Here is a 23,122-nt window from a genome sequence, read left to right as displayed (position 1 = left end):
GGTTCTGGGATATTTGCTCGCCGTTCTTGTGATCATTTTGACCCCACGGGGTAAGATCTTGCGTGGAGCCCCAGATCGAGGGAGATTATCAGTGGTCTTGTATGTCTTCCATTTCCTAATAATTGCTCCCACAGTTGATTTCTTCAAACCAAGCTGCTTACCTATTGCAGATTCAGTCTTCCCAGCCTGGTGCAGGTCTACAATTTTGTTTCTGGTGTCCTTTGACAGCTCTTTGGTCTTGGCCATAGTGGAGTTTGGAGTGTGACTGTTTGAGGCTGTGGACAGGTGTCTTTTATACTGATAACAAGTTCAAACAGGTGCCATTAATACAGGTAATGAGTGGAGGGCAGAGGAGCCTCTTAAAGAAGAAGTTACAGGTCTGTGAGAGCCATAAATCTTGCTTGTTTGTAGGTGACCAAAGACTTATTTTCCACCATAATTTGCAAATAAATTCATTAAAAATCCTAAAATGTGTTGAAATAGTTGAAGTGCCATATCAGTCAAAACATGCATTGCTGATGTTAGTTTTGAAGAATTGTCTTTGATTTGATCAAAAGCATTGATCAAGGCCAAAACTGGGTCTGCAAAACTTTCATTGCTCTCAACCATGTCTTACCACTCCTGGCACAGGCACTGAAACTCTGATAGGAAGTTTGCGTGCTTTGAAGCTGAAAAAAGCTGACTTTATCCAAGTTGACTACTGAGTCTTCTCACATATGGCTACAATAATTCACTAAATCATTTGCGCACGTTACCCATCATGAAAAACATTCAGTGACCAGTTTATTAGGTACACCCATCTAGTACCTGGATTCAGAACAGCCGGAATTCTTTGAGGCATGGATTCTACAAGGTGTGAAATTCAAACACTGCTCAAATGGTATTAAGGGACCTAACTAGTGCCAGGAAAACATTCCCTTCATCATTACACCATTGCCACCAACCTGTACCATTGACACCAGGCCATGGACTCATGATGCGTATGCTAAATCCTGACAGCCATCAGGATGACACAACAAGAATCGGGATTTGTTGGACCAGGCAATGTTTTTACACTCCTCAGGCCAGTGGTGGTGACCACGTGCCCTCTGGAGCAGCTTCTTGTTTTTAGCTGATACAAGTGGAACCCGGTGTGGTTGTCTGCTGCAATAGCCCATACATTTGTCAAGGACTGACAAGTTATGCGTTCCCGAGATGTCACTCTGTGCCGTTATTTGTCTGTTTTGGCCCGCCAGTTAGCTTGCACGATTCTTGCCATTCTCCTTCGACCTCTCTCATCAATAAGTTGTTTTCATCCACAGGACTACCACTGACCGGATGTCGCACCATTCTCTGTAAACCCTAGAGATTATCATGTGAGAAAAGCCCAGAGATACTGGAACTGGCGTGCCTGGCACCGCCGATCATACCACACTCAACATCGCTTAAGTCACTCGTTTTGCCCATTCTAATGTTCAATCGAACAGTAACTAAATGCCTCTATACCTGCTTTACATAGCAAGCCACGGTCACGGAACTCACTGTCTGCAGGAGCTAAATATTTTCTTGAACGGGGTAGTATACCTAATAACTGACCACTGTGTGTATATTGAGTCAAATATTAGACAGTAGCGTACACATATCATTAAAATACTGAACAATAATAAAAACCCAACAAATAACAATTTCAAATATGTTACTGTCACGACTTCTCCCGAAGTCGGTTCCTCTCCTTGTTCGGGCAGTGTTCGGAGGTAGACGTCACCGGTCTTCTAGCCATCGCCAATCCATTTTTCATTTTCCATTTGTTTTGTCTTGTTTTCCCACACACCTGGTTTTCATTCCCTCATTATGTGTTGTGTATTTAACCCTCTGTTCCCCCCATGTCTTTGTGTGGTATTGTTTGTTGTAAGTGCTTGTGCACATTGTTGTCTGGTGGGCGATGGGATTTGTACCCATTCTTTATTATTCTGGATGCCGGTGGTTATATATATATATATATATATATAACTGCTCCGGTTATTACCCAGTTCTGCTCTCCTACGTCTGACTTCGCTGCCACCAGTGACGCACCCCTTACAGTTACAAATCATATAAGAAAATCAGTCAAATTAAATATATTCAAAATACCCAAATCTATGGATTTCACATGACTGGGAACACAGATATCCATCTGTTGGTCACAGATACTTTAAAACATCCCAGGCATGCTCAATGAGTGACATGTCTGGTGATGTCACGATCGTCTGAAGGAATGGACCAAGGCGCAGCATACTTAGAGTTCCACATGTTTAATAAATATGCAACTCACCAAAAACAAACAGAAGAAAATGCAACGTGATGTTCTGGGCTGGGCTGCTCACAGGCAGCTACACAAAAACAAGATCCCACAAACAACAGGTGGGAAAAGGCTTCCCAAATATGATCCCCAATCAGAGACAACTATAGACAGCTGCCTCTGATTGGGAACCATACCAGGCCAGCAAAGAAATAGAAAACATAGATTGCCCACCCTAGTCACACCCTGACCTAACCAAATAGAGAATGAAAAGGATCTCTACGGTCAGGGGGTGACAGGTGAGTATGTAGGCAATGGAAGAACTGGGACATTTTCAGCTTCCAGGAATTGTGTATAGATCATACAATTTTGTCAGCTGGTGAATGTCAAGCAAGTAACTGCCAGTCTCACGGTAAATTACCTTTTAATTAGGATAAATACACATACATAATTAGCATAAATACGTTTTAGAATCTCCTGGCTTCCACGCATAGCCTACAAGCCACTGATGCAGACCAATGGAACCTCTACATTTCCAAAAGACTAATAAATCAATGTAATGTAGCCTACCCCATCACAACAAATCCATTATCTATTTTAGATAGGTCTAAAGAAAGATGACATGAAGAAATTGTAGTCTATTTCAGAAGAACAGAATAGCATACTCTGAGTTGTTCTTATGTTAGGCCCTGCCTGATACAGCTATGCCATATGGCTGTGGACTACACTCATTTATTTAGCAGACAAGATTTGCTTAGAATTCCGTGGCATATATATATTTTATTATATTATGAAGAATACAATTGAACATAGCTCAATAAAATTGAAAGGATATTTTCTCCAAACGATTTCAAAGGAAGTGCGTACATGCGGCTATTCTGTGTAGAGGGGTTAACAAATAAACTGTTCCTCCTATTTGCTTAATTTAGTTATTTATGCTACTTTAGTTGTGATACAAACGTTGGGCTATTGTTGTTTTTGAATACCCATACTAACATACTTAATGAGACTACATACTATATACTATTAGTTAATTTTAGAATACTGTAAATGAACGGTATACTTTCAGTTGAGTATACTAGTACTTTGCATGTCCACCAGAAGGCAATGCTGTTGCTATGCGACTTCTTGCTAGCTTGTTAGCATAACAAATGAATAGCTAGACATCTTGCGACTTCATTAACAATGTATATTAAGAATGCACAATGACTATAGCACTTAGCTAAGCTAGAATGACGTGAATAATCAAGTCAATAGGTTGCATTCGTAGATTCACTCTGGCTATCTACTCCGATTTTAGAGCACTCTCATCTGATTGTGCAAGAGCGTAGAATAACCGATGAATTTACGAACGCTCAACACCCGTTGAATATGGTCGGTGTCAGTAAACATAAAAAATCCTTGCCTTTTGTGGCCAAAGTGGCAGCTTGGGCTGAATATAATAGGCTAATTATAATTCCCTTCTCCCGGCTGCCATGCTCCGGAGCACCTCTCACTCAGCATGGCTCTCTCAGATGTAGCAAATGCCCTTCAAGTGATAGGGTCCTTCTCACAGGCATTTCAGCTACGAAGTAGGCTACAAGTGAATGAAGACAGACATCGGGGACGTAACTGTGCACATATTTAAGATGTTAGAACTGTCCCACATTTAGGCTACTTTTCGTCTGCCAGCAAGATGAGTAGGCCAAACGAACAGCAAAAGCACTAGCCTATGTCAGTCTACTATCCCCCATAGTACAAAGGTTAACCTATTCCATTGGTCAACTTGTCCTTCTGTGCAAAAAAATAAATATTCCAAACATACTCTGGGACATTTGTGGGATGCAATTGATCCCAAATTAATACAACCACTTGCATCAAAAACCTTTTAAAAGCAATGAGCCTGATCATTTAGCTTAAAATGTTGATGAACTATTTGGCAATTGTTTTCCCATTATAAGCACAGCAATCAAATCTAATTTTATTTGTAACATGCGCCGAATACAAAAGGTGTAGTAGACCATACAGTGAAATGCTTACTTAATGTACAAGCCCTTAACCAACAATGCGAAACGAAAAATATATAGAAATATCACAAATAATTAAGTTACAGCAATAAAATAACAGATAGTGAGGCTATATACAGTGGGTTCCGGTACAGAGTCAATGTGTGGGGGCACCGCTTAGTCGAGGTAATTTAGGTAATATGTACATGTAGGTAGAGGTAAAATGACTATGCATGGATAATAAACAGAGAGTTGCAGCAGTGTAAAAAATGGGGGGGGGGCAATGCAAATAGTCCAGGTAGCCATTTGATTATCTGAGTCTTATGGCTTGGGTAGAAGCTGTTAAGAAGCCTTTTTGACCGAGACTTGGCGCTCCGATACCGCTTGCCGCGTGGTAGCAGAGAGAACAGTCTATGACTAGGGTGGCTGGAGTCCTTGGCAATTTTTTGGCCCTTCCTCTGACACCGCCTGGTATTGAAGTCCTGGATGGCAGGCACCTTGGCCCCAGTGACGTACTGGGCCGTAAGCACTACCCTCTGTAGCCATTTAAAGGGATATCAACCAGATTCCTTTTCCTATCGCTTCCTCAAGATGTCAACTGTCTTTAGATATAGTTTCCGGCTTTTATTTTGAAAAATGAGCGAGAAAGACAACATCGCGTCATTGTATGGCCGGGTGCCAGCAGTATTTTGCTTGGCGCAACAGAGTTTGGGCAGCCATTACCTTTCCCTCTCCTACTGAGAAAGACAGTTGCGGTTGATATATTATCGATTATATATTTTAAAAACAACATGGGGGTTGATTATAAAAACGTTTGACATGTTTCTGTGGACATTACGGATACTATTTCAAATTTGTCTGCATTGTCGTGACCGCTCTTTCCTGTGGATTTCTGAACATAACGCGCCAAACAAACGGAGGTATTTTGGATATAAAAATAATATTTATGGAACAAAGGAACATTTATTGAGTAACTGGGAGTCTCGTGAGTGAAAACATCCGAAGATCATCAAAGGTAAACGATTCATTTGATTGCTTTTTGATTTTCGTGACCAAGCTACTTGATGCTAGGTGTACATAATGTTTTGTCGAGCAATCAATAAACTTACAAACGCTTGGATTGCTTTCGCTGTAAAGCATATTTTCAAAATCTGACACGACTGGTGGATTAACAAAAGGCTAAGCTGTGTTTTGCTATATTGCACTTGTGATTTCATGAAAATAAATATTTTTTGTAATATTATTTGAATGTGGCGCTATGCAATTCAGCGGTTGTTGATGACAATTATCCCGCTAAAGGGATGGGTAAGCATCAAGAACAATATAGTTCAAGAAATGGTGCTAAGAAAATATTTACTAAATAAACTAAAGTAAAAAATTAAAAGTAACACAATGAAATTACATCACAATAATGAGGCTATATCAAATAAAACTTTATTTGTAACGTGCGCCGATTATACAACAAGTGTAGACTTAACTGTGGAATGCCTACTTACATGCCCTAACAAGAAGAGTTAAGAAAATATTTGCCAAGTAGACTAAAATAAAATGTAATAATTAAAAGTAACACAATAATAATAACAATAGCGAGGCTATATACAAGGGGGCACTGGTACCGAGTCAGTGTGTGGAGGTACAGGTTAGTTGAGTGTGGGGGAGGGGGGGGGGGGGTCTTTCATGTGGCACCGCCTATTAGATAGGTCCTGGATGGCAGGAAGCTTGGCCCCAGTGATTTACTGGGCCGTTCGCACTACCCTCTGTAGCGCATTACGGTCAGATGACGAGCAGTTGCCATACCATGCAGTGATACAACCGGTCAGGATGCTCTCGATGATGCAACTGTAGAACTTTTTGAGGATATGGGGACCCATGCCAAATCTTTTCAGTCTCCTGAGGGGGAAAAGGTTTTGTCGTGCCCTCTTCACGACTGTCTTGGTATGTTTGGACCATGATAGTTTGTTGGTAATGTGGACAACAAGGAACATGAAACTCTCGAGCTGCTCCACTACAGCCCCATCAATGTTAATGGGGGCCTGTTCGGCCCGCCTTTTCCTGTAGTCCACGAACAGCTCCTTTGTCATGCTCACATTGAGGGAGAGGTTGTTGTCCTGGCACCACATTGCCAGTTATCGGACCCCCTCCCTATAGGCCGTCTCATCGCTGTCGGTGACCACTGTTGTGTCGTCAGCAAACTTGATGGTGTTGGAGTCGTGTTTGGCAACGCTGTTGTGTGTGTAAAGGGAATACAGACGTGTTGTTGCCTACTCTTACCACCTGGGGGCGGCCCGTCAGGAAGTCCAGGATCCAGTTGCAGAGGGAAGTGTTTAGTCCCAGAGTCCTTAGCTTAAGTGATGAGCTTCGTGGGCACTATGGTGTTGAAAGCTGAGCTGTAGTCAATGAACAGAATTCTCACATAGATGTTCCTTTTGTCCAGGAGAGAAAGGACAGTGTGGAGTGCGATTGAGATTGTGTCACCTGTGGATCTGTTGGGGTGGTATGCGAATTGGAGTGGGTTGGGCTGCCCAACCCTCTTCCTGGAGATCTACTAGGTTTTCAGTCCAACCCTAGTTTAGCATATCTGATTAAGCTAGTTAAGGTCTTGTTGAGCAGCTACTTAGTATAATCAGATGTTAATTCAAATTAGGGTAGGACTGAAGCCACAGGATGGTAGATCTCCTGGAAGAGTGTTGGGCAGCCCTGGTCTAGAGTGTCCGAGAGGATGCTGTTGATGTGAGCCATGACCAGCCTTTCAAAGCACTTTATGTCTACCAACTTGAGTGCCACGGGGCAGTAATCATTTAGGCAGGTTACCTTCACTTCCTTGGGCACAGGGACTATGGTGGTCTACTTGAAAGACTTGGTCAGGGAGAGGTTGAAAATGTCAGTGAAGACCCTTGACAGTCGGTACACGCATGCTTTGAGTATACGCCCCGGTAATCCGTCTGGCCCAGCGGCTTTGTGAATGTTGACCTGTTTAAAGGTTTTGTTCGGCTACCGAGAGCATTATCACACAGTCAATAAGAACAGCTGGTGCTCTCGTGCATGCTTTGGTGTTGCTTGCCTCGACGCGAGCATAAAAGGCATTTACCTCGTCTGTAGGCTCACAGGGTGTACCGGTACCGAGTACAGGTGGTACCGGTATACAGGGTTTACCGGTACTGAGTCAGTGTGCGGGGGTACAGGTTTGTCAAGGTAGTATGTACATGTAGGTTGGGGTAAGGTGATTATGCATAGATAATAAACAGTGAGTAGCAGAAGTGTAAAATCAAAGGGGGGGGGGGGTCAATGTTAATAGTCCGGGTAGCCATTTGATTAATTGCTCATCAGTCTTATAGCTTGGGGGTAGAAGCTTCACCTGGAATGCTTTTCCAACAGTCCAACTCACCCCAAATCATCTCAATTGGTTTAGTGGTGGTTGTGGAGGACAGGTCATCTGATGCAGCACTCCATCGCTCTCATTATTGGTAAAATAGCCCTTACACAGCCTGGCGGTGTGTTGGGTCATTATCCTGTTGAAAAACAAATTATAGTCCCACTAAGCACAAACCAGATGTGATGGCGTATTGCTGCAGAAGGCTGTGGTAGCCATGCTGGTTAAGTGTGCCTTGAATTCTAAATAATTCATTGACAATGTCACCCGCAAAGCACCCCTACACCATCACACCTCCTCCTCCATACTTCACGGTGGGAACTACACATGCAGAGATAATCCGTTCACCTACTCTGCATCTCACAAAGACATGGCCGTTGGAACCATTAATCTCAAATTTGGACTCATCAGACCAAAGGACAGATTTCCACCGGTCTAATGTCCATTGCTCGTGTTCCAAGTCTCTTCTTATTGGTGTCCTTTTAGTAGTGGTTTCTTTTCAGCAATTCGACCATGAAGGCCTGATTCACGCAGTCTCCTCTGAACAGTTGATGTTGATGTGTCTGTTACTTGAACTCTGAAGCATTTATTTGGGTTTAATTTCTGAGGCTGGTAACTCGAATGAACTCATCCTCTACAGCAGAGGTTATTCTGGGTCTCCATTCCTGTGGCGGTCCTTATGAGAGCCAGTTTCATCAGCGCTTATATGGTTTTTGCGACTGCACTTGAAGAAACTTTCAAAATTCCTGAAATTTCCCAGATTGACTGACCTTCATGTCTTGAGGTAATGATGGACTGTTGTTTCTCTTTGCTTGTTTGAGCTGTTCTTGCCATAATAAGGAATTGGTATTTTACCAAATAGGGCTACCACCCCTTCCTTGTCACAACAATTGATTGGCTCAAACACATTAAGAAGGAAAGAAATTCCACAAATGAACTTAACAAAGCACACTTGTTCATTGAAATAGATTCCAGGTGACTAGCTCATGAAACTGGTTGAGAGAATGCCGAGTGTGTAAAGCTGTCATCAGGGCAAAGGATGGCTACTTTGAAGAATCTCATATATAAAATGTAGTTTGATTTGTTTAACACTTTTTTAGTTACTACATGATTCCATATGTGCTGTTTCACAGTTTGTCTTCACTATTATTCTACAATGTAGAAAATAGTAAAAATAAAGAAAATCCCTTGAATGATTAGGTGTCCAAACTCTTATAGACCAATTACAAAGAGTTATAAACCCCTCTACCAATAACAGCTAGTTTTCAGGTTACATATCCCTCTCATTAGGCCCCTCCTGTCTAGTGGATTGATCCACACAACAGTCGTGTTCCTCTGCTCAGACGTTGCGGAAGCATGCCATATATTACAAATGCCTGGATAGGTATTTTACCACATCATATGTTATAGCAATCTGGTACCCGATGGCACAGATGATGATGTGGCATGCAACCATTGGTTGACGCATGCAACATCTGAACAGCTGAACACAACCTGTGGTAATAGACTGCTTAGGTGCCCTCCCCCACATTACTCAGACCCCACCCAGACAGTCTTGGGCAAAATTCTTGCTTGAGAAATATATTTTTTTATTTGTATTTTTTTATGGAAAACTGTTACAGTAAATACATTCATTGTTACCCAGAAATGATTTGAAATTGAGATAAAAATGGCTGCACTGAGCCTTTAATAGGATAATGAGTTTTAAAATGAAATGTTTGAACCACATGATACATAGTACAGTGCCTTGCGAAAGTATTCGGCCCCCTTGAACTTTGCGACCTTTTGCCACATTTCAGGCTTCAAACATAAAGATATAAAACTGTATTTTTTTGTGAAGAATCAACAACAAGTGGGACAAATCATGAAGTGGAACGATATTTATTGGATATCTCAAACTTTTTTAACAAATCAAAAACTGAAAAATTGGGCGTGCAAAATTATTCAGCCCCCTTAAGTTAATACTTTGTAGCGCCACCTTTTGCTGCGATTACAGCTGTAAGTCGCTTGGGGTATGTCTCTATCAGTTTTGCACATCGAGAGACTGACATTTTTTCTCATTCCTCCTTGCAAAACAGCTCGAGCTCAGTGAGGTTGGATGGAGAGCATTTGTGAACAGCAGTTTTCAGTTCTTTCCACAGATTCTCGATTGGATTCAGGTCTGGACTTTGACTTGGCCATTCTAACACCTGGATATGTTTATTTTTGAACCATTCCATTGTAGATTTTGCTTTATGTTTTGGATCATTGTCTTGTTTGGAAGACAAATCTCCGTCCCAGTCTCAGGTCTTTTGCAGACTCCATCAGGTTTTCTTCCAGAATGGTCCTGTATTTGGCTCCATCCATCTTCCCATCAATTTTAACCATCTTCCCTGTCCCTGCTGAAGAAAAGCAGGCCCAAACCATGATGCTGCCACCACCATGTTTGACAGTGGGGATGGTGTGTTCAGCTGTGTTGCTTTTACGCCAAACATAACGTTTTGCATTGTTGCCAAAAAGTTACAATTTTGGTTTCATCTGACCAGAGCACCTTCTTCCACATGTTTGGTGTGTCTCCCAGGTGGCTTGTGGCAAACTTTATACAACACTTTTTATGGATATCTTTAAGAAATGGCTTTCTTCTTGCCACTCTTCCATAAAGGCCAGATTTGTGCAATATATGACTGATTGTTGTCCTATGGACAGAGTCTCCCACCTCAGCTGTAGATCTCTGCAGTTCATCCAGAGTGATCACGGGCCTCTTGGCTGCATCTCTGATCAGTCTTCTCCTTGTATGAGCTGAAAGTTTAGAGGGACGGCCAGGTCTTGGTAGATTTGCAGTGGTCTGATACTCCTTCCATTTCAATATTATCGCTTGCACAGTGCTCCTTGGGATGTGTAAAGCTTGGGAAATCTTTTTGTATCCAAATCCGGCTTTAAACTTCTTCACAACAGTATCTCGGACCTGTCTGGTGTGTTCCTTGTTCTTCATGATGCTCTCTGCGCTTTTAACGGACCTCTGAGACTATCACAGTGGAGGTGCATTTATACGGAGACTTGATTACACACAGGTGGATTGTATTTATCATCATTAGTCATTTAGGTCAACATTGGATCATTCAGAGATCCTCACTGAACTTCTGGAGAGAGTTTGCTGCACTGAAAATAAAGGGGCTGAATAATTTTGCACGCCCAATTTTTCAGTTTTTGATTTGTTAAAAAAGTTTGAAATATCCAATAAATGTTGTTCCACTTCATGATTGTGTCCCACTTGTTGTTGATTCACAAAAAAATACAGTTTTATATCTTTATGTTTGAAGCCTGAAATGTGGCAAAAGGTCGCAAAGTTCAAGGGGGCCGAATACTTTCGCAAGGCACTGTATTTGGAATTATGAAATATGTCAAATTTGTTTAATTAATGTATTGTGATGTGTAGAATCAGGGGTGCAAATTCCACTGGAGAGGGGGGAAGAATTCAAATACACAAACAAATGATATCCCAGTACTTCATAAATATATATATTTTTAAGTATAAATAAGTATCTAAGAGACTGTCGGGGACCCCCCACATTCTGAAAATGCATTTTTGCCCAACCCCCCAGTTTTATCATTGGAATGTGATACAAAATGAGGCAATGGTGTGCTTTAGGCCCATGCGGACACCTACGAGCGGTCGAGTAGGCTGTTGAGTGTTTATGCGTCTGGATTAAAAAATATATTTTCCCCCTACGTCTAAAACCAAAGTTGGCCCCTGCGTAGAATGAATGACACATTTTCATTTGAACTATTGTATTCCTCGTATTCCAATACAGATGTCAATTAAACATCCTGTTGACACTTTCAATTGACATTGAAGTCTTGCGTTGGAATTATAGAGCAATTTATCTCAATTCTAGAATAAATAAAAGTTTGGAAGGTAGAGTGAGCTTTCCTAAAAATAGGCAAATGATCCTGAGATGTGTAAAATAAATACTTCAAAGTAATGTGGAATAAATCCAGCCAATCAGTATTACACATCCCCTGGAGTTGACAAGGGTTGCGTCTTTTGTGTCTGTATTATGAGTGTTGGACTTCATAATTAAACACATATTTGTAGGTTAATGCTGGAATCCTTAATGGTGAAACTGCCATTTCCATTTGCGATATTACAACCACAAAGAAGTTCCTGCAAAAACAATAGATATACACTGCTCAAAAAATAAAGGGAACACTTCAACAACACAATGTAACTCCAAGTCAATTACACTTCTGTGAAATCAAACTGTCCACTTAGGAAGCAACACTGATTGACAATAAATTTCACATGCTGTTGTGCAAATGGAATAGACAACAGGTGGAAATTATAGGCAATTAGCAAGACACCCCAGTGACCACAGCCCACTTCTCAGTTCCTATGCTTCCTGGCTGATGTTTTGGTCACTTTTGAATGCTGGCGGTGCTTTCACTCTAGTGGTAGCATGAGACGGATTCTACAACCCACACAAGTGGCTCATGTAGTGCAGTTCACCCAGGATGGCACATCAATGAGAGCTGTGGCAAGAAGGTTTGCTGTGTCTGTCAGCGTAGTGTCCAGAGCATGGAGGCGTTACCAGGAGACAGGCCAGTACATCAGGAGACGTGGAGGAGGCCGTAGAAGGGCAACAACCCAGCAGCAGGACCGCTACCTCCGCCTTTGTGCAAGGAGGAGCACTGCCAGAGCCCTGCAAAATTACCTCCAGCAGGCCACAAATGTGCATGTGTCTGCTCAAACGGTCAGAAACATACTCCATGAGGGTGGTATGGGGGCCCGACGTCAACAGGTGGGGGTTGTGCTTACAGCCCAACACCGTGCAGGACGTTTGGCATTTGCCAGAGAACACCAAGATTGGCAAATTCGCCACTGGCGCCCTGTGCTCTTCACAGATGAAAGCAGGTTCACACTGAGCACATGTGACAGACGTGACAGAGTCTGGAGACGCCATGGAGAACGTTCTGCTGCCTGCAACATCCTCCACCATGACCGGTTTGGCGGTGGGTCAGTCATGGTGTGGGGTGGCATTTCTTTGGGGGGCCGGATAGCCCTCAATGTGCTCGCCAGAGGTAGCCTGACTGCCATTAGGTACTGAGATGAGATCCTCAGACCCCTTGTGAGACCATATGCTGGTGCGGTTGGCCCTGGGTTCCTCCTAATGCAAGACAATGCTAGACCTCATGTGGCTGGAGTGTGTCAGCAGTTCCTGCAAGAGGAAGGAATTGATGCTATGGACTGGCCCGCCCGTTCCCCAGACCTAAATCCAATTGAGCACATCTGGGACATCATGTCTCGCTCCATCCACCAACGCCACGTTGCACCACAGACTGTCCAGGAGTTGGCGGATGCTTTAGTCCAGGTCTGGGAGGAGATCCCTCAGGAGACCATCCCGCGACCTCATCAGGAGCATGCCCAGGCGTTGTAGGGAGGTCATACAGGCACGTGGAGGCCACACACACTACTGAGCCTCATTTTGACTTGTTTTAAGGACATTACATCAAAGTTGTATCAGCTTGTAGTGTGGTTTTCCACTTTAATTTTGAGTGTGACTCCAAATCCAGACCTCCATGGGTTGATAAATTTGATTTCCATTGATAATTTGTGTGACTTTGTTGTCAGCACATTCAACTACGTAAAGAAAAAAGTATTTAATAAGAATGTCATTCATTCAGATCTAGGATGTGTTATTTTAGTGTTCTCTTTATTTTTTTGAGCAGTGTATATTTTTTTCCGAACATCATTGCACACGTGATAGAACAGAAAATATGTACTGCATGTTACACAATGCTCCTCACCTCGGTGGGGCGGACAGTGGCTGTTTTCCCCTACTGCGGATTCCATCTTAGGATGCAGATTCCAAGTGACTGCACTTACTGTAGATAAGTAAGCTAATAATGTTAGTCATCTGCTATTGTAGGCAACTAACTAACCAACATGTTCACTGCAAAATATTTTTCCTGTGAAATGCCTGAAAATATTCTGTCCATGTTCATCTGAAATATGTTGTGGTTTTATATCAAACTTTACAACTCAATTGCACCAATAGTATAACAATTATCTGTGGTAACTTTGACTTTCAGATGCTGGTTGTGTTCCGAAACCCAAAAGATACAGTCGTATCATACTACCACTTCATGAACACAAACCCTGTTTTGCCTAATGCCAAATCCTGGGATTCATTTTTCACGGACTTCATGGAGGGTGAAGGTGAGATGTTTTATTTATTTTATTTGACCTTTATTTAACTAGGCAAGTCAGATAAGAACAAATTGTTATTTTCAATGACGGCCTAGGAACAGAGGGTTAACATTCTTGTTCAGGGGCAGAACGACAGATTTTTACCTTGTCAGCTCGGGGATTCGATCATACCACTAGATTACCTGCCGATTTAAAGAACAACTCAACACATTCGTATTGTTTGAAAGAAATGCAGTGTCATGTTGGATAGGCTGGATGTAATGAATAGCACAACTAGAAAATTACATTTCTTAAATAAAATGTCTATGCTTTCTAGCTGGTCTTAAATTATTTATGGTTGTGAAATAAGTTTTAATAGTGGTAGTGACTGGTAGTAGTAGTAGCTGTAGTAATGGCAGTGACTGGTTATGGTTTAATAAATTGGTAGAGGGAAAGATTGCCAGCCAAATAAATCAAATAATAATAACTAGAAAAGTACATTTCCTGAAGAAAATATGGTGTGGTGCTAGATTGTGTCACGCTCTGAACTTTAATATCTCTGTTTTCTTTATATTTTGGTTAGGTCAAGGTGTGACGAGGGTGGGTATGCTAGTTTTTGTATTGTCTAGGGGTTTTGTAGGTCTAGGTATTTATATGTCTATGGTGGCCTGATATGGTTCCCAATCAGAGGCAGCTGTTTATCGTTGTCTCTGATTGGGGATTATATTTAGGTGGCCATTTTCCCTTTTGTGTTTGTGGGTTCTTATGCTATGTTTAGTTGCCTGTCTGCACTATTCGTATTAGCTTCACGTTTCGTTCGTTTTGTTGTTTTGTTAGTTTGAATAATAATAGAAGAATGTACACATACAACGCTTCACTTTGGTCTCCTTCATATGACGAACGTGACAGATAAGTTATGGCTGCGATCCCTGTACAGGGACCAAAATCAGCGGAAATTTCAGAGCGCCAACTGTAGTACTCAATAAAACTCAAACTTTCATTAAAACACACATGCAGGGTACTCAATTAAAGCTACACTCGTTGTGAATCTAGCCAATATGTCAGATTTGTAAAATGCTTTTCGGCGAAAGCATGAGAAGCTATTATCCGATAGCATGCACCCCCCTGAAATACCTGAACGAGACGCAAACAAAATAATTAGCGTAGCCGGCGCTACACAAAACACAGAAATAAAATATAAAACATTCATTACCTTTGACGAGCTTCTTTGTTGGCACTCCTATATGTCCCATAAACATCACAATTGGGTCTTTTTCCCGATTAAATCCGTCAAATTATACCCAAAATGTCGATTTATGAAGCCCGTCTGATCCAGGAAAAAGCGCCTTTCCAAAACGCAACGTCATTGTTTAAAATTACTAAAAGTTGCCTATAAACTTTTACAAATCACTTCAAACTACTTTTGTAAACCAACTTTAGGTATTAATAAACGTTAATAATCGATAAAATTGATCAAGGGGCGATCTGTATTCGATAGCAGCAAGTCTTGAAATCATCGTCCATATTTTCCCTTTCATAACTTCCTTCGGTGGACCCCAAGACAGGAAGTGCCTATTCGTCATCACACCAAGGATAAACTACTAATAAAATGCCAGTACTGGCGACATCGTGTGGAAGCTGTAGGCATTATAAACGGGTCTCTATCTATTTTCCCGTTGCCGTAGACAATACATAGACTGGCGGATGAAATGTTTTTTGGTGTTTTTTGTGAACATTTTTCCTCTGGATTTTTACTCCTAAACACGTTCTGTTAAAGCCACAGACATGATTTAACCAGTTTTAGAGACTGGTGTCAGTGTTTTCTATCCACACATACTAATCATATGCATATACTATATTCCTGCCATGAGTAGCAGGACGTTGAAATGTTGCGCGATTTTTAACAAAAAAATGCGAAAATTCGCAGCATCTTAAACAGGTTTTAAAATGTTTAGAAAATTGTAATATTGTTTTAATGTTTGTAGCTGAAATGGTTAGAGTGGTAGCTTTTAAAATGTCTACTACTGTGGTCTTATTTTTGGCGTTGAATCCATTAATTAAGTGTTATGCTAATTTATGGTAATTACCACTGTTTATACACTTTATTAAGAATGTGAAGATAGCCTGAACATGAGAACGTTGCTCAATGGGTGACATGTTTGGTGAGTATGCAGGCCATGGAAAAAACGGGACATTTTCAGCTGCCAGGAATTGTGTATAGATGCTTGGGACATGGGGCTGTGCATTATCATGCTGAAACATAAGGTGATGGTTGCGGATGAATGGCACAACAATGGTTCTCAAGATCTCACAGTATCTCTGTGCATTCAAATTGCCATCGATAAAATGCAATTCGTTGTCCATAGCTTATGCCTGCTCATACCATATCCCCACCGCCACCATGGGGCACTCTGTTCACAACGTTGACATCAGCAAACTGCTCATCCACACGACGCCATACACTTGGTCTGTGGTTGTGGCGTGTTGGACGTACTGCAAAATTCTTTAAAATGACAGCTTTTCATTAGCCGCCTCAAATTAATATTACATTCTCTAGCAACAGCTCTGGTTGACATTCCTGCAGTCAGCACGCCAATTGCACACGGCCTCAAAACTTGACATCTGTGGCATTGTATTGTGTTTGACAAAACTGCACATTTTAGTGTGGCCTTTTGTTGTCCCCAGCACAAGATGCACCTGTGTAATGATCATGCTGTTTAATCAGCTGCTTGATATGCCACATCTGTCAGGTGGATGGATTCTTTTGGTAAAGGCGAAATGCTCACAAACCGGGATGTTAACACATGAAACATAGGACCAACACTTTACATTTTTGTTCAGTGTAGTTAAAGTATGACTGCTATAAAAAGCATTTCTCAAGCAATCCGAGTTGGGGCAGTCTAGACACATGGTTAGTTTTTTGTTAATTGCGTAAATTGTTTAGCTCTAAAGCTGACTAAAATCAAATAACAGTATGAGCAAGTAAGAAATCTAGAATTGTGCTTTGCTTTGCAAGCACACCTAATAAGAGTATGTAAGAGTTCTAAAGTGGTCTGGCTTTCAACAAGCACATTAATAACATTGAGTGCTGAGACATATACTACAAAACTAGCTATATCTATTTGGGATTTTCTAAAGCTAGCTAGCTTCAGTTAGCTTCACATTCCAACTTAAGCTCAATGAAGCCATTTTTATAACAATATCAAATCACTTGAGTAACAATTAGTGGAACTGACAGCGTTTCAGCAAAATTAAATCTTGTTCATATACACCCCCAGGAAGAGTGATGCATTTTTGTTTTTACGTTTTCTGACAAGTGAGCATTTTCATACATCCATAGAATGTTTGGAAAATATTTCTCACAAATTTAGCTAGGACTGGGTCTGAGTGGCTAGGAGAAAACTGAAAACTAGCTGTTGGCAGACAGGTTTCAAAAAGTAGTTATAGGAAATTATTTTTGAAATACTTTGAAATAGAAATAATTAGATTTACCACAAAAATACTAATATCTAAATACACATGTATTTGAACCCAGAGTGTGGCTGAAGGACAATCAGCACAATGTTTACAGACATTTCTGTTTTTAAACCTTTGAGCTGCTCTGTGTAAATGTTTTTTTTTTAGCTGGCTACATCTGGCACATTTACAGAAGTCTTCACTGATGTCAGATCCCTGTCAGATAAATGCAATTAATGAAAATGAAATTCTTTCCACAGTATCGCACTAACAAATGGATAATCACACTATAGTTATGGTACAACACAGCGCACTACAAAAACATTATGTACATGACTGCTGAATGGATTATGCTATTTTTATTTATTTTTTACAGTGGCTTGGGGCTCTTACTTCAACCATGCCCTCGCCTGGGAGAAACTAATGGACAATCCTAACATATTGATGGCCACTTATGAGCAAATGAAGGAGGTAAAACCCATAGTATGTACAGTGTTGCAAAAATAGTGAATATTGATGCACTATTGAAGGGAATGTTTTTCAGATTAATGGACTCTACGGTGAGTTGTGTGTGATGGTTCTGGATCCTAGTGGCCAATTTAGGGCTTGGACAGGAAACGGAGAGGAGAGCGGGTATGAGGTGATGTTCAGAGAGGAGGCAACGGTCTGGTCAATAAAGTTCCCCACGGCACCGGAATCCACTAGCATTGTAGAAACAGTACATGAGGGACAGCCAGCTAGTGTGATCAACACTGAAAAGGGTTTGGAAGAAAATTATGAAGATTGGATACTCACACCTTCCCCAGGAGGTGGAAAATCATGTGACTGTCCCTCTGCTCTTGTGGATCCCGAGTTGGAACATAACGGACACTGCTGAAATTGGGGGCCTCCTTGACCACAATAAGGACAGAGCCCCAGCAGTTTCCTTCTGTGTCGCTCAGCCGCGGGGAGGCATGTGACCTTCACCTCCATCGGTTCAGGCTCTGCTACAGAGTCATCACTGAGGGAGGGAGAGAAGCGATGAGGGTACCAACGCTCCCGAAGTAGGTTAGCCAGATGGATGGCCATCGTGATGAGTGCGACCAAGGAGAGGCTGTCATCTCTACATGCCAGTTCTTCTGGACCTCCTCACGCAGTCCTCTTCTGAATAGCGTATGGAGTGCAGGCTCATTCCATCTGCTGAATGCTGCTACTGTCCGGAAGGTGAGCGCTTACTCGGCAGTCTGATCATCCTTCCGTAGTTGAAATAGGCCCTCACTCCCCTCTCTGTCCTCCAGTGGATGGTCAACGATACCTCTGAACAGAGCCATGAACCCCTCATATGAAGCCAGCGACTCCTCTCCTCTCTCCCAGACTGCCGTAGCCCACACCCGCCCAGTCAGCAGAGAAATAACCGTAGCAACCTTGGACCTCTCAGTGGTGGGAATTCCCATCTGGTGTGCAAAATAGAGGGAGCACTGGAGTAGGTAGCCACTGCATTTAGATGGGGTTCCGTCATATTTATCCGGGAGAAACAAACTGGCATCGCTGACCTGGGCAGACTGCTGAACGGACTGGTGTGCTGGCTCAATACAAAACAAGAGTAGCATCAGGACATGAAACACATAACTAATACTGCCTGGGAAATGGAACTAAGGGAGTGACAGATATAGAGGAGGTAATAAGTGAAGTGATGGAGTCCAGGTATGATGAGGTGTGATGAGGTGCAGGTACGCGGTGCCAGGTGGTGCGTAATGATGGTAATCAGAGCCAGTGATGAGTAAACCGGCCATGTCGAGCGCCGGAGAGGGGGAGCGGATGTAGACGTGAAAATATTAGGCCTAACTTTTGAAATGTACCAGTAAACTAACAGATTTTTTTGAGTTTTCATAACATGTTAAAGATATAAATAATACAATGAAATGTTTTTAATATAAAATAATTGATTCACAAAGCTGTATAACATAATCCTAAATATAACCAATCAATTTACTGAATACCGTTGTTTACCATGAGGGTTTCAGCATGGAATATCCTTTATATTTTCTTTTACTATGCCAATATATCTTTGCTGTAAATGTTTTTGGGCCGAACCAGTCGGCAGTTCTGAGAAGTCAATAGTTGGAAGAGTTCCAGAAATAATTGGAAATTACATTTTTTTCAGTAATTAGGCTCTCTTGAACCACATGGTCTAACTACTAGACACAGATAAAAAAATATATACATATATATATATATATATATATATATTAAGACATATTTTTGTATTATGTTAATTAAATTGACTCACGGGTGCATCAATCGACACTAAGGATTTTAATTACCAACATTTCCGATGTGGTAAATTACTGGGAGTTTTACAATCCTAATTATGTCTGAGTAATGTACATTTATATGTCATTAATATTCACTTTTATCATTGTCTTACATCATATTGATGTCCTCCTGGCTTTTTTGAGAGTTGTGGAATGCACAAAGTTGGATGCACAAGTTTAAACTCCTCTGTTTATTCTTCAGAATCTAGGTCAGGGGGTGCAGCAGATATCCAAGTTCTTTGATTTCTCATTGACTGAAGAGCAAGTCCAGACAATTGCAGGGCAGAGCACCTTCAATGCTATGAAGGAAAGTAAGTTCCAAGAACACCCATGGAAAACATGGCAATGTGTTTTTCCGAAAAGGTAAGTTCATAATAATTCAAATAAATTGTATTCACTTTACTTTATTCCTCTCATTATTGTCCCCCACGATGAAATCGGGTAGGGGATTGTGGAATGGTCTCGGTCCGTAATTTACTGAAATCATTTACTGAATCACACCAGTGAAGAGGTGAAGTCAGGGATAACTTGGGCCAAAATCTGTCTTTCCAGCAGTTTGTGTTTTTGTATGGAGGTCAATGAGAATGTCAAATCGCTACGCCATTTCCTGGTTGCTAAAATTCTAATAGTTTGCCTAATTTCAGTTTATGTGACAAAACAAGCCGTCATTGTGTAGAGAATCATTTTACCATCTGAACCGCTGTGAAATATCTTTTCCATAACCTAGCATATTGTATTTTCATATTTTTGAAGCTTGTGTAAAAAAAGAAAAAAGAAAAGAAAAGACGCAAAAACTAAATGTAAGAACTGGAAGTATAGAAATAGCGCAAATAGAAAAGATCTACCGCTTCTTAGACTTATTTTCAATGAGAATGACAGATCGATAACTCCCATTATGTGCATTGTGTTGGGTCGCCCGAAAAGTGACATATTGCAGCTTTATTGCCTAGAATGGTCCCACCTGATCTTGCCTCCTGACTGCATTCTAGACTGAGTACCAGTCTCTTTAGCTAAAATTCCACTCTTTGCCACTCCCTGTTATTGACAAAGAGATTGGCCTTTAGGCAATCTCAATGTTCAATATGTGCTGGATTTATGGCAGAGTTGCTCATTGGTTGTTGAAAATACCATTAATGTTTTCCATGACAGCATGTGGCGCCGCGAAAATAGAATTAGAATTTATAACAAAGACAAAAACAGAATTTATCTGTTAGCTAGGCAAGTTGTTGTACTTTGAGGCTTAAAATCAAATCATTATCAAAATTAGTAGTTGGAAATGCAGTATGCATTTACTTTAAGAATTTAGATGTGAGCTAGGAACTTTTGAAAGACTGGACAAACAAAAAACGGTTCCAACATTTACATAATCCTTGATTGGAGGATAGCTGTGAGGGTGATCAAATGCTCTGTTCATTACCGGATGCGTTCATAAATTCATAAATTAACTTTGGCTATCTACTCTGATTTCAGAGTGTGCCAGAGAGCAGATGAAATATGAATTTACGAAAGTGCAACACCCATTGAATTTGACAGGTATTAGTAAACTTCGGCAAAAAAGAAGTTTACTGATATTGCAGGCTATTCTATTTTGAAAACTCCATGTTCCATAGCCTCCCATTGCTCCATTTAAAGGGATATCAACCAGATTCCTTTTCCTATCGCTTCCTCAAGGTGCCAACAGTCTTCAGACATAGTTTCAGGCTTTTATTTTGAAGAATGAGCGTGAACGACCACATTGTGTAAGTGGATAGGTGGGGGCTCTCAGAGAGAATTGTGCGCAAAAGAGAAAGGCGGCCATTGTTACTCCCGGTCCTAGTGAAAAGCCAACTGTCCCGGTTGATATATAATCGAACAGATATTTGAAAAACACCCTGAGGATTGATTATAAAAAATGTCTGACATGTTTCTGTGGACATTATGGATATAATTTGGAATTTTTGTCTGCGTTGTCGTGACCGCTCTTTCCGGTGGATTCCTGGGCATAACGCACCAAACTAACGGAGGTATTTGGATATAAAAAATATCTTTATGGAACAAAAGGAACATTTGTTGTCTAACTGGGAGTCTTGTGGGTGACAACTTCCGAAGATCGTCAAAGGTAAATTATTAATTTGATTGCTTTTCTGATTTTCGTGACCAAGTTACCTGATGCTAAGTGTACTTATTGTTTTGTCGAGCGATCGATAAACTAACACAAACGCTTGTATTGCTTTCGCTGTAAAGCATCATTTCAAAATCTGAGATGACAGGTGGATTAACAAAAGGCTAAGCTGTGTTTTGCAATATTGCACTTGTGATTTCATGAATATGAATATTTTCTAGTAATATTATTTGACTGTGGCGCTATGCTATTCAGCGTTGCTGATGACAATTTTCCCGGATCCGGTATGGGTGGTTCAGAGAGGTTAACACACATAATTGTAGAATTCGTAGGCGATCGAATAAACCCCCACTTCCTTCTATTCTGCTAGCAAACGTGCAATCTTTGGAGAATAAAATCGATGACCTACGCGGAAGATTCAACTACCAACAGGACATTCAAAACTGTATATCTTGTGCTTCACGGAGTCGTGGCTAAACGATGACACTATTAAAATACAGCTGGCTGGTTATATGCTGTCCCGGCAGGATAAAACAGCGGCATCTGGTAAGACAAGGGGCGGCAGAGTATGTATTTTTGTAAATAACAGCTGGTGCACGATATCTTAGGAAGTCTCAAGCTATTGCTCGCCTGAGGTAGAGTATCTCACGATAAGCTGTAGACAACACTATCTACCTAGAGAGTTTTCATCTGTATTGTTTTGTAGCTGTTTACATACCACCACAGATGGAGCCTGGGACTATGATAGCATTGAATGAGTTTTATTCTTCCATAAGCAAACAAGAAAACGCTCACCCAGAGGCGGCGTTCCTAGTAGCCGGGGACTTTAATGCAGGGAAACTTAAATCCAGCAGGACTTGTAAACCATTACAGACTACAAAGGGAAGCACTGCCGAGAGCTGCCCAGTGACACGAGCCCACCAGACGAGCTAAACTACTTCTATGCTATCTTCGAGGCAAATAACACTGAACCATGCATGAGAGCACCAGCTGTTCCGGAAGACTGTGTGATCACGCTCCGATCATGCTCCGCAGCCAATGTGAATAAGACATTTAAACAGGTCAACATTCACAAGGCCGCAGGGCCAGACGGATTACCAGGATGTGTACTGCGAGCATGCGTTGACCAACTGGCAAGTGTCTTCACTGACATTTTCAACCTCTCCCTGTCCGAGTCTGTAATACCAACATGTTTTAAGGAGACCACCATAGTGCCTGTGTCCAAGAACACTAAAGTAACCTGCCTAAATGACCACCGAACCGTAGCACTCAAATCTGTAGCCAAGAAGTGCTTTGAAAGGCTGGTCATGGCTCACGTCAACACCATTATCCCAGAAACCCTAGACCCACTCCAATTTGCATACCGCTCTAACAGATCATGCAATCTCGATTGCATTCCACACGGACCTTTTTTCTCCTAGACAAAAGGAAACCCTATGTGAGAATGCTGTTCATTGACTACAGCTCAGCATTCAACACCATGGTGCCCTCGA

General features: G+C 41.4%; 1 protein-coding gene across 1 annotated transcript in view; it reads left to right on the top strand.

Annotated features, from left to right (window-relative positions):
- LOC110493923 (sulfotransferase 6B1) overlaps positions 1 to 23,122 on the top strand; it is a 41,537-nt gene that overhangs the window by 11,997 nt on the left and 6,418 nt on the right. The window contains 4 exon segments of the mRNA XM_036949910.1: positions 13,682 to 13,808; positions 17,611 to 17,705; positions 19,731 to 19,841; positions 19,843 to 19,891. Coding sequence (XP_036805805.1) covers positions 13,682 to 13,808; positions 17,611 to 17,705; positions 19,731 to 19,841; positions 19,843 to 19,891 — 382 coding nt within the window.

Source organism: Oncorhynchus mykiss, chromosome 17 (genome assembly GCF_013265735.2).
Source record: "Oncorhynchus mykiss isolate Arlee chromosome 17, USDA_OmykA_1.1, whole genome shotgun sequence".
Classification (NCBI taxonomy): Eukaryota; Metazoa; Chordata; class Actinopteri; order Salmoniformes; family Salmonidae; genus Oncorhynchus; species Oncorhynchus mykiss.
This window is presented reverse-complemented; position numbering and strand designations above follow the sequence as displayed.